Source organism: Watersipora subatra, chromosome 2, assembly GCF_963576615.1.
Source record: "Watersipora subatra chromosome 2, tzWatSuba1.1, whole genome shotgun sequence".
NCBI classification, from domain to species: Eukaryota; Metazoa; Bryozoa; class Gymnolaemata; order Cheilostomatida; family Watersiporidae; genus Watersipora; species Watersipora subatra.
This window is the reverse complement of record NC_088709.1, coordinates 22,365,533-22,377,398: the sequence shown is the minus strand read 5'-3', so window position 1 is coordinate 22,377,398 and position 11,866 is coordinate 22,365,533. Positions and strand designations below refer to the sequence as shown.

General features: G+C 43.0%; 2 protein-coding genes across 3 annotated transcripts; both read left to right on the top strand.

The window, feature by feature from the left end:
- Positions 1–584: 584 nt before the first annotated feature.
- LOC137388063 (uncharacterized) lies at positions 585–3,114 on the top strand. The gene is made up of 7 exons (XM_068074578.1): positions 585–698; positions 1,218–1,351; positions 1,489–1,923; positions 2,018–2,263; positions 2,353–2,597; positions 2,712–2,767; positions 2,848–3,114. The coding sequence occupies exons 1-7, from the start codon at positions 585–587 to the stop codon at positions 3,112–3,114; spliced, it is 1,497 nt and encodes a 498-aa protein (XP_067930679.1).
- A 3,409-nt stretch (positions 3,115–6,523) lies between these two features.
- LOC137387603 (uncharacterized) lies at positions 6,524–9,400 on the top strand. Of its 2 annotated transcripts, none has more exons than XM_068074068.1 (2): positions 6,524–6,669; positions 7,669–9,400. In XM_068074068.1, exon 2 carries the CDS (start codon positions 7,689–7,691, stop codon positions 9,000–9,002), a length of 1,314 nt encoding a protein of 437 aa, XP_067930169.1. In that variant the 5' UTR covers positions 6,524–6,669; positions 7,669–7,688; the 3' UTR covers positions 9,003–9,400. The 2 variants fall into 2 exon arrangements, with proteins under 2 accessions (XP_067930169.1, XP_067930170.1); XM_068074069.1 differs by having other exon boundaries at positions 6,549–6,669; positions 7,685–9,400.
- Positions 9,401–11,866: the final 2,466 nt, after the last annotated feature.

Sequence of the window (11,866 nt, the reverse complement as noted above, 5' to 3'; positions counted from 1 at the left end):
AGTGAAGATGCAATTCTTGGCATGCTTTTCTTTATGGCACACCAATGCTCGATGGAGTTCGCACGACCCGTGGTGAAGGTGGATGGGAAGCTATTGGCTTTGTACTGACCGAACAGGGAAGCTCCTCCAGAACAAAGTCCAGGTAATTAGGGACTTGGTTGTGCCAGCTAGAACAGAGGTTACAGTCAGGTGTGGGTTGACCACAGAAAATTTCTGGCCACTCGGGATATTAGAAGGGTACCCTGAAGGCCCGCCTCTAGCTACAAGCCTGAACGAGCCCGGAGCAGATAGATAGGTGTTGGTTAAGTGTCTCAACCCGAACCCCCAACCCCTGACCATCCGTTCAGGAACCACCATAGGCACTTACACTAGTGTGGAAGCGCCTCCTCCCATCACCGGCACCCCTCTCCTCAAGGGAGGCCTCGCTGTATCGATCACCCGAGTCGAGGCCGAGCCACGGATCCCCCAGCATCTCCAGGAACTGTACCAGGCTGCCAGGCTCGTGCAAGAATGCAGAGCAGGCTAGAAAGCTCGCTACCTTACTGACCAAGTATGGGTCAGTGTTTAGTACTAGAGATGACGATATGGGTAAAGCGCCGCTCATGGAGCACTCTATATCTGTGAAAGACAGGGCCCGACCTATTCGTCAACCCCCTCACCGCTTAGGGCCCGAAAAGGAAGCAGAGGCCGAGAGACAGGTACAAGACCTGTTGGCCAGAGGGTTGATTGAGCCGGCTAGAGGAGCGTGGAGCTCGTCTATTGTGTTAGTAAAGAAGGATGGAAAATGGGGGTTCTGTGTGGATTACTAAAGGCTCAATGCGGTAACAGAACAAGACGCCTATCCCCTTGCCCGAATAGACAAAAGTCTGGATGCCTTGGCTGGAAGCCGATATTTTAGTACTCCCGATCTCGTCAGCGGATACTGGCAGGTTCCGCTGGACGAAGATGCTAGGGAAAAATCAGCCTTCATCACTCGCTCGGGATTGTGGAAATGGAGTGTCCTTCCTTTCGGACTGACTTCCGCCCCAGCCACCTTCCAGCGACTGATGGAGAGGGTGTTGCACGGGCTCCACTGACAAACGTTAATATTGTATCTGGATGATGTGATTGTTATCGCACCTGATTTTGAGACCCACCTCCAGCAGCCGGAGGAAGTGTTCTAACGGCTGCGTCAAGCTGGACTCAAGCTCAAACCAACAAAGTGCGAACTGCTACAGTCTCAAGTGCGGTACTTGGGTCACATAGTAAGTAGCAAAGGGGTTGCCACAGACCCAGCCAAAGTGGAGGTGGTGGAGCAGTGGCCAGTTCCCCGTGGAGTCCAGGAACTGCAAGGGTTCTTGGGTACTGTCGGGTACTACCGGGAGTACATTCCTAGGTTTTCCACCATTGTGATACTCCTACACCGGCTGGTGGAGACGGAAGAGCCCTGGCGATAAACAGGCGAGTAGCAGGCAGCGTTTGAGACCCTGCCCTACAACCTCACTGCAGCACCGGTGCTGGGGTATCCGGATCCAAGGAATACTTATATTCTGGACACGGATGCCAGCGGGTGCGGCGTAGGAGCTGTGCTGTCACAACAGTATCGCGACCAGGAACGAGTGATTGCTTACTACAGCAAAACGCTCATCCCCTCGAAGCAAAATTACTGCGGGACATGCAGAGAGCTGTTGGCAATGGTCAAAGCGGTAAAACACTTCCGCCCGTACTTATAAAGACAGGAGTTTTGGCTTCGCACAGACCATGCCTCCCTGTGATGGTTCTGCCGCAGGAAGGAGCCCTCCCACCAGGTGGCGCATTGGCTAGAGGTGCTGGCCGAGGTCAACTACAAGCTGGAACACCATACAGGATTAAAGCATTGCAACGCCAATGGCTTAAGCAGACAGACCTGCAAAGACTGTCAACATTGTGCCCAGATAGAATACCGTGATGGGGGTCCAACTCGGCTGGAGTTGGATCAAGAAGACTAGGATGAGGCTAGGGTGATCGGGAGAAACCATGTTCTGTCAGGGATCACCAGGCCGGCGCGCGAGGCGGCCGGTTCATGGGTGCGACCCCCTGTTTCCACTGAAACAGCCAAGGTCAACTCGGGACTGGTCGAGGCCATCCTGGGATCCCCTGACATTGAGCCGGTGATGACCCGAGACACTACTAGTCGCCACCAGGAACCACGTAAAAGCTGGGCAGAGGTCGCCAGGACCGCGCGCAAAACGACCGGCATTACAGGCCGGCACGCTGCCCCCACGGGGGCACGGACTGACTCGAGGTTGGTCAAGGCCATCCTGGGATCCAAGGCATCGGTTTAGCTAACTAACCAGTTAGCTTGGCTGCAGAGCGAGGGCAAGACTGCCGTAGCCATAATGTACCGAGCACTTCGGAGTCACACCGAAGTGTCTTCGAAACAGTTAGAGTTGGGGAGCCACGAGCTCAGGGTCTTGCATCGCAGGAGGTAATCCCTGAGAATCAGGCAGGATGGCGTGCTGGAAACCAGAGTGACCCCTCATGGTCAAACCCGGTGGTGTACCGTGTGCCCCCCGGATATGAGGGAGCCAGTTATCTGGCAGACACATGCCATGACCCACTCTGGGGTGGAGAGGACGGTAAGCTGCCTCCAGCTTAGTTGGTACTGGCCCGGACTGACAGCCGCTGTCCGCAGGTTAGTACAAAGCTGTGAGGTGTGCCAGACCGCCAAGCACAAAGGGACAATTCTGCAGGAAGCCGCCAGCGGTTATACGCTGGTCGACCCTGGCAGAAGGTCGACACTGACCTGGTAGGCCTCCTCCCCACCACTCCGAAGGGGAAATAAGTAGATCTTAGTGCTCTTGGACCACTTTACACGTCCTTTGGCAGGATGTCATTGCCATTCCGGAGGCCACGGATCCAGTGGTGGCCAGTGCCCTCGATGAAAGAGTGTTTTGCTACCTGGGGCTTCCAGAGCAAATACATACAGACCAAGGCGCTCAATTTGAGAGCCAACTGATGGAGGAGCTCTGGAAGGTGAGCAAGACATGGACTACTCCCTACCATCCCCAGGCAAATGGGATCGTGGAAAGGAACAATCGATGCCTGGGCGACTCTCTGAGAGCCATGTTGTTGGAACGAGGCCAGGAAGAATGAGATGAGTTCCTGCCCCAGCTCATGCAAACGTACCGGGGCACCCCCCACACAGTGACAGGCGAGACGGCCAACTTCATGATGTTCAGCAGAGCGTTGCCTCTGCCTGACCAGTTACAATTTCACCCCCCCCCCCCCTCCCACGGAGATCTGCCAGCAACTACGTGCTGCGGAGGCAGCAGAGGCTGGAAGAAGCGCATGAGCCCCTCAGAGAGGCGCAGATGGAGACTAGGAAGGCAGACTAAGAAGAGCCACCGCTCTTCGCACCTGGGGATTGGATGTGGTTGGTAAACAGACGGCGGCAAAGGGGGGCAAACGCTAAGCTACAAGCTAAGTTCGTGGGCCCCTACCAAGTCATAACCGCCTGGCCCAACCACACCTATGTGGTGGAAAGACCTAACCTCAACTCAACACGAGTCCAGGTTGAAACCTTATCATGCCTGCCCAGGGAGCTTTGGCCGTGCTCCGGCAACGCTTGAGCCTCGAAGAGGGCTAAATATGAAAGGAGCCAGAAGGGCTCGGCCCTCACGAAGAAACTACCCGCAACCTGATGAAGAATTAATGAAGTTCCCTTCCCAAATGAGTCAAGCTGATGAGCTCGACGAAATGGGAAAGGCAACTCTACAGACTAATGCCGAAAAAGAAAAACTGCATGAGGGTTCGAACTACGGACCTCCTGCAGCACCTTTTCCAAAGCGAAGTTAGAGGGAAAATAAACCCTTCCCCTCTAAAAAGCTCCGGTGAGTTAGCTATGGACCTGGACTCCAGATACCTAGCGATGTCCCCCAGGCCATGGAAAACCTCGTCACTGCTACAGAAGATCTAAATCATCGTTCGTCCCGTACTAAAAAAAGCCGGAACGATACGGTGATTGGGTCTATCAGACAACAAGAGGCTACGACGACCTAGCAACAGACCAGATGACCCAGGAGCCTAGTCCAGACCGCCGGACCACTCTATTAGGACAGCCTCCAACTGCTCACCCGTATGCAGGCCATGCCGCGATAACTTCAGGAAGAAAAAAAACAGTTCCAAAAGGCAGCCCGCAGTGCCAGAAAGAGAATACGCCAGCTACTGACGACAAACATTTGATTGATCAAGAAATTAGCCACCTTGAACACCATGTTAAGCAGCTTGAGACGTGCTGGTTGGTCCCTCTGGTTGCTCCACCCTTTTTGTATTAGTTAGACACGGTGTCTAATGGAGGGGAGTATGTGGTGGACCCCGGGTCATGACATTGTAATTTGTGTAGATATTTTTATATGTTATATCTTGCATGCTGTGTCGTTCTTTTTATTATATCGTTGTTTTACTCGTTATGCTATCACTTATAGTCACTTAAATTGTTGTCATACCAACGCACTAGTGATCCTATTTATTCACCTTGTTAGCTGGTATTCTCACCATTAGCCGAAACGGGTGATATTATTGTATATAAAAGGGCGCGCTCACTTAGTTGGGCAGAGCAGATAGTCGTACGCTCCTCCGCTAATATGACTTCCTTCTATAATAAAAACAGGAACGAAATCACACGCATTTTATTTCTTTATGAAATAGTCTAGATGGTGCCAAGTAAAGGCCGGCAAATTCCTCTACACCACAGGTGTCAAACACATGGCCCGCGGGCCACATGTGGCCCGCCACGTCATTTTATGTGGCCCGTGAGAGCTTAATTACTCATTCACACGCGACTGAGTTAACTCTCGTATTTATAATGTTGCTAGGCATCCAAAGTGAGTTATCTTGCCTCTGAAATTTATCTATTCCTTGTATCGTTATTTTTAAATTACATAAGAATAATTTTGATTAGTCAGAAATAAAATGTTCTAACTATTCGAACAAACGTACAAATATGCTTCAATGATTTCTCTGGCAAAAGTTATAATGAAAATACTACACCCATTTTGACATCTAGCTAAACCGAAAATCTTCGCAGTAATTTTAAAATTTGATTGTTTGCGATCAATTTTTTTCAACCCCAGAAGTAAATATGCAGATTCAGAAGGGGTAAGACAGTGAAAGACTGCATAAATCAAATTGAAACAGAATTTTTAATGTTTCAAAGTTTTTACTAACTTTTAATTTTGTCAATTTGAATCGTTATGCTCGAATAAAAATGCCCTTTTTAGGCTGTCATACGTAGTCAGACTAAAGTTATCCTTCAATATCGATAGGATCATATTGATTCTTAGAGCTGCTTCTGAAGTCTGAAAAGTCAAGAACAGAGTTACTGAACATATTATTATTAATTGAAACATGTTTGTGACAGTTTATTCGTGTTATATTGGGACGTAGATTTGCTATGCTTTGAAGGATAATACTTGCAAGGAAAAATTCGAAATTAGAGTTTCGTGATTTTCATGTTCATCACTAACTGTAAATGTATAAATAATATTTATAACTTTGTATTGTGTGTAATAAATAAGTAATTTTAGTCAAACACTGTATATTTTGCAATTTTTTTGGTGCAAGTTTAAATTTGTTTCAGCAAATAAATCTTTGTTTTTTTGCTGCTTACATATTGATTTTGTGTTGCTGTTGTTGCAATTATTTAGTATTTGCAGGTTTGATGTGTGTTAACATACCTGCCAACTCTCACGCATTGGGCGTGAGACTCACGCAATCGCCCCAAAGAAAAAGTGGAAATGCGTGAGATTTTTGCCCCAATTTCCACAGCTTTATATATACTATCATTGATACATCAATTGCCCCAAAACCAAATCTCACGCATTGCCCTAGTCTTGGGTTGGCAGGTCTGTGTGTGTACAAACAAATTCATGTTCTTAGCAGCTCATAATTTTTGATTTTACTGAAAGTATGCCCATGTTAATGGGCATTGTGCAAATTTTCTGATTTTTTTTCGAAAACAAGTGTTCTGCATGTTTTGCTGTGCAACTGTTAGGTTTGCCACTTTAAGTAATAAAGTCAGAGTTATTTAATATCAAAGACTAATTAAAGGTATTTTACATTATTCGGTTACATTTCGTTACAATTATAAATTACATCTGGCCCTTTGAGGACAGCCATTACGCTGATGTGGCCCTCGGTGAAAATGAGTTTGACACCCGTGCTCTACATTATGGCCCAAAAACGTAAACGGTCCGATTTTATTAATAAAGAACAAAATTTTAAAAAAACATCTCATTTTTCTGTAAATCATGAGACATATGCTTTAAATCAAAACTCAATACCACTTTATATCATAAGCTGTAATATAAACATTATAATACATATAAAGAAAACTTCAGTGTCCTCATACTTCCCTAGATATTTTTTTCGACAGCGCTTACCTTTCGAGAGAATCAACAAATGGAAACGCGCACCTTAACCTAAAGTCATAGCTGTTGTATGAGCGGAGAACACACAAAAAGCTCAGGTTTAACACTCGTGGGCTATGTTAGGTATCGATTGAGAGAGACCGAACACAGGTAGCTGTAAGGCGCCATAAGTAGCATCTAGCGCGCACTAACCTAACATTACATTCAACTAAGCTAGCTGGCTGCGTGCTAAATCAAAACAGTGCTGCTTACGCTGCAAAGAGCAGTTTCTGTGCAAAAGGTGAGTGGATACAATCTCGTTTCATGCAGGTATAATAAACGAAACATCACCAGTAACCCCCAGTAACTAACTATAACGGATGTTATTCACATAGCCTATCAGTGAATGACGTGGAAGTCAGTTCTGCAAATGGGTTCTGCGTACAAGTTGTCTGATACTGAAGGAGTAGTATATTTCATGCACAACTGTAATTTTTGCAAGCAAGGTGACTGGTGAATAAGTATGACTCTTTATTACTCACGCTCTATAAGCATGAAAAGGCAGAACAGTTAAATTCAATGCAACCAAGCGTAATGCTGAAACGAGTTAACAAATAATAAATACTGAATAGATGAGGTTAGATCGAGGATAGATATTAGATCCTAGGTAGAAGTTCTTGACTTTTTAGCTCGTATTTTGTGGTCCCTTGCTCTGTGATCTTTGTTCTCTCCTTTAACACTGGAGCACCTTTGCTCATATAGCAAGTGCTGGGTGTTAATCCATGAGCTTTTCATACAAGCTGACTTTTGAATTACAGGGCTAATCCGAGAATAGCTGAACATACCATCACAATGATGATATGAGGTGATGAGTTGTTCATAACAAAAAGAGCCAATGCTGATAGATGCAAAGTTGATAGGGATTTATAAAACCTAGGCATTGCTTTTTATTGAATCTATCCCAACTAAATGACTTTTTTAATCTGTTTAAATGAGTCAATCTTGTTCAATAACATCTTGATTATTCACCCGCAACTAATTTCATTTCATGTTTCTACCTGAGAATAGAGTTATTGCGAATCCAAAGTGATCAGACATAAGACGATCGGCAGTTCAAATAGTTAGCTCAACGAAGATGTGAGAAATCAATCCCACGATTTGTCTATTGTCTTTATATTAAGCTAGCAAATCAATATTCATTGCTGCTAGAAAAGTTTGAAGCATTCAGCTAAAATGAAAAGATAATTAGATGTAAAATAGGCTTTAACTCGGTAAATTTTATGTATTGTACTTTTTATAGGAACAATACCCTGTAGAGACATGGAGTATCCAATCGATGAACAAAAGAAAGGACTATTTGTAATAATCGAGCAGACATCTTTCAACTTCAGGTTTGACATAGCAAATGAAAAGCCAGTAGACTGGCAATATGCCGACGAACTTAAATATGGAAGCGATACAGAGGCGCTTATTGAAACTCTTGGGTTACATGGGGATGAACTTGTGCCACCTGGTAGAAATCTCACAGGTACTAGTGTACACCCCGAAGACTCAGAGAAAAAAAAGTGTTTTGAAACCTTTATGGAAGATGTCTGCAGCAGTGAAAGAAGTGACCCTAAATTTATCATGCTCTTTCTCATGTCTCATGGTTTTGAAAATGGGATTTTCATGTTGGCTAGTGAAGGCAAACAAGTAAATGGGCAGCTAGTGTCTGATGAGAGGTGTTGTTCCCCATCTTCAGGGGAACAAAAACCGCATACTTTTACTGGGGAGTGTTATGCACGATACATTGTCAAGGACATTATGGAAAAAGTGGCTGACAGATACAAAGGTATTCCTAAGATTTATATCTTACAATGCTGTCGAGGGTCCAAAAATAAAAATTTGAAAGTTGGTGAGGCACCTCCAGAAGACTACTCAGGAATTGAGTTGTTTATAAACAACCAGCCGGACGCTCTAGTTTTTTGGGCTTCTACGGAAACATATGTTTCAAAAGTTCCTACAACTGGATCCTTTCTAATTCAGTCATTTTGTGAGGCTGTCAAAAAACTTCAAGAAAACAAGATGTTGTATGGAAAACTACTCAATGGTGAAATGGGAAAACTTGAACGCGATAACGTAAGTTTGGTAAAAAAGTATCTTGAAGACCACAGAGAAGATGTGACTGGTGGATGGCTGATGAATGTTTGTCAGCACACTACAGCCTTGGTTACCAACCATCTGCTAATTGATATAATTCTCCCTAAGACTGAGATCGGGAAGGTCCTTGCGCAGTCATATGGGGATACAATAGCACATTATCAAAATCCTCAAAGAATATCTGAAGTATGTAAAAGCTTGTTACAGGCTTTGGAAAAGCGCTCTGACGGATTGAGTCAATACGTGTTAGATCCGTGTACAAGCGATATTGGCTTGTGTTGGACTGTATTCATGTACATGTGGTTCAACATTCGGGTATTGAAAGCTGAATCAAAGTACTACTTTGAGCTAGAAACTGAACTGCGGCACAAACTGAATGAAATTATAGAGAATATTCGAGACAAGGATCCGATTTACAAGCAGCAGCCTCACATTAGCAGCAGCCTTGCGAGGAAGGTCTCTTTCATCAAAATACTTCACGCACAAGGGAAGTAACTCCTCGTACTTAAGGAGTTTCATAAAACATGCTTTTTGAAAGAGGTTGAAGTAATGCATTATCCCTGCAGTTTTACTTGTAAACATGGAGCTATTTGATATAGACTTCTGCCTCTACTGCGTTGACTGTTTGATGTTTCCTGTGACTTTTTACTTATCCAATCATGTTGCTTAGTGGGTGCGGTAATATCAGAATTGCTTGTATATGATTACTAATTAGTAGCTGCTCATCTTCATCACTTTGTTTCTTTGTGCTAAATAATCATGTAAACATTTTTATCTATCCATCATCTGAGCTTATTGTATCGTCATACCATTTATTTTATAATTTATAACATCCAAAGCATATCATTGAATTTTGTTTTACAGAAATAATGTAATAATAATAAATAATAATGTAATAAGGATTTTGCTGTAGTATTTACATCACTTAGCTTGATAAGCATGATCGAAAAAAAAATTTCCGTATTTCTTGAATAGGAAATAAATTGTCTTCTATATTAGGAGTTATACTTCCACCATGTGTTTTACCATGTGCAATAATAACTATGCATAAATTTATTGAATCTCACATTTACAGGAAAATAACTTCATTAAAGTTATAAAATAGCTAATGGTACAACTATTGCCGTTATAGTAGGACAGTAGGCTAGTAAGATTGGAATATAACATTGCCAAGTGGCTTGCTGTCTGTCGGGAACCGACAATGACTTGCATTTTAGCGATGCGTGCTTGGGTCGAGCAGTATGGTAGAGTAGAGGTGACCCAGTTCTCAGTGTGTACCATTTCTGGAACTGTCAGATTAATCTGAAGGGATGCCGGTGCAACACCTGTAGTCTGACAGAGCCAGGTCGCCATTTCACCTGCCCAATGTTCGAAGGACAGAGGTGGATCTTTAACATGCCCACGTAACATCCACTAACATTACTAAGACTTGGCACAATGTCACTTGTAGCATCATCTGAACGAAGAGTGCAGGTTGTTTGTTTACGCCATTGCCATACAACATTGGTTCCGTTGAAATTTGTTTTGAAGCTTTATTGTAAATTTATTCATACTCTCGGTGTAAAGGTTGATGGTAATCAGATAAAATGAGTGTCATTACATATCGCGGTACTAGAGTCATCTTTACACTGACCACTTTGCTAAGTGCTCTTGAGGCCTCTAACAAAGGAGTTTTTTGTTCATGACACACTCATATCTATAAATCTCAAAAGTTTGTGCGTGATTCGGTTTGACCAGATTTAGCTATTAAAATCTTGGAATGAAAAGTCCGTATCGCAGAAGATTTGATTCCGGAACCTCCCGTTCCCCAAATAATAAGCTGGACCATTGAGCTACACGAAACTGATGGATCCATTGGATGATTTATGTCGCTATGTGTGTGAAAATGCGCATATCGCTCTGCGTTATGACGCAACATCATTTTATGCTTGCTCTCATGGCTCTTATTAGTAAGTTTAGCAATACATGTACCAGCTTACACATTGGCAATGTGCCAGGCTACTGGCACGTGGCAGGCAACTGCATTACATGTCACTGTTTATAAGCCGATTTTTAATATCCGTGCAATGCTGGGCATTTCACGAGTATATATATATTTATACCTGGTAGCTTTTATATACAGTCAAACATGGATAACTTGTCCACGGATAGCTCGAACACATGGTTAATTCGAACATTTCCTTTGGTCCGTTCCCACGTAATGATAAATTGCTATAGATAACTCGAACTCAACACTGTTAATTTGAACTGTTTTTTGCCCAACAGCTACCGAAACGGTTGTTTTTGCTTTAGAAAATCACTTTATTCAAAGCCATAGAGGTAAACTTCATCTTTTCGTAATTCATCAGCGTCGTTATTATCACCATCGGCAAAATATTTTTGTCAACGACTTTTCTAAAAGTTTGGTGAAATTTGATTTATACTGTGATACGATGAATAGCACGGGCTAGCCGGGTCACGCGCGCAATAATTTTCGCCACGCACATACAAAACAAAAATCGCATGTTGTTTTGTATGTGCGTGGCGAAAATCCTTGAGTGCGTGACTCGGCTAGCCCGTGATGAATAGTTTTCCGACGTTGATTCCGTGTTGAATCAACGTCGGAATGTTGAATGTTTAAAACATCTTACAAAATGTTGTAATTAAACGTATACGTTGTCTGAGCTACAAAAAACTATTCATCGTTTGACCTAAACACAGAATACGTGTGTACATTCAATAAGTATCTATTAAAAAAGCGTGAGTAATATAGAATGTACCGTAAAACCTCGTAAAACTTTTAATTGAACTGCCTCGGAGTGTTGCTCTTAACGAATCCCAGGTAAAGTAAGGTAATCTGCATAAACTTCAAGAAAAAACGGCAAAATTGATCGTGGGTAAAACCCCAAAAGAAAAATATGTCTTTTCTTTTGAGCATTTCAACAACGATCAAGTTTTGCCAATGTCAATCTGAAAAACGTCCTGGCAATAACATCACCTCAAACAACAAACCAATCTCAAGTGATAGAAAAATCTCTATACTTTTTCATGAAAACATTTTAAACTTTACATTAGAAGCATTTAGTTTGAAACAAGCCATTTGTGCTTTTGATTTATATTATAGTTTGTATATGTACATGTATCTACTAATAAATAAGCAAATATATGGACTTGTGACAGTGCTCTGATAACTTGAATGCTCTGATAATTCGAACACTTTTGCTCGGTCCCTTGAAGTTCGAGTTATCCATGTTTGACTGTATTTATATTTATTTATGTTATATCTATAAGATTTGCATATGTATACATAAATCTCAGTGTTTGTCTTTTGTTGGTCTGTCTATTGTTCGTGTGTCCAGTCATAGCCATTGAATTTTAGC

Coding starts and splice junctions, on each gene's coding strand:
- LOC137387603 (XM_068074068.1), top strand. CDS start 7,689: ATGGAGTATCCAATCGATGAACAAAAGAAAGGACTATTTGTAATAATC.
- LOC137388063 (XM_068074578.1), top strand. CDS start 585: ATGGGTAAAGCGCCGCTCATGGAGCACTCTATATCTGTGAAAGACAGG. Junction 1,352..1,488: donor GGGTTCTTGGGTACTGTCGG/GTACTACCGGGA, acceptor ACCTCACTGCAG/CACCGGTGCTGGGGTATCCG. Junction 2,598..2,711: donor ACTCTGGGGTGGAGAGGACG/GTAAGCTGCCTC, acceptor ACAATTCTGCAG/GAAGCCGCCAGCGGTTATAC.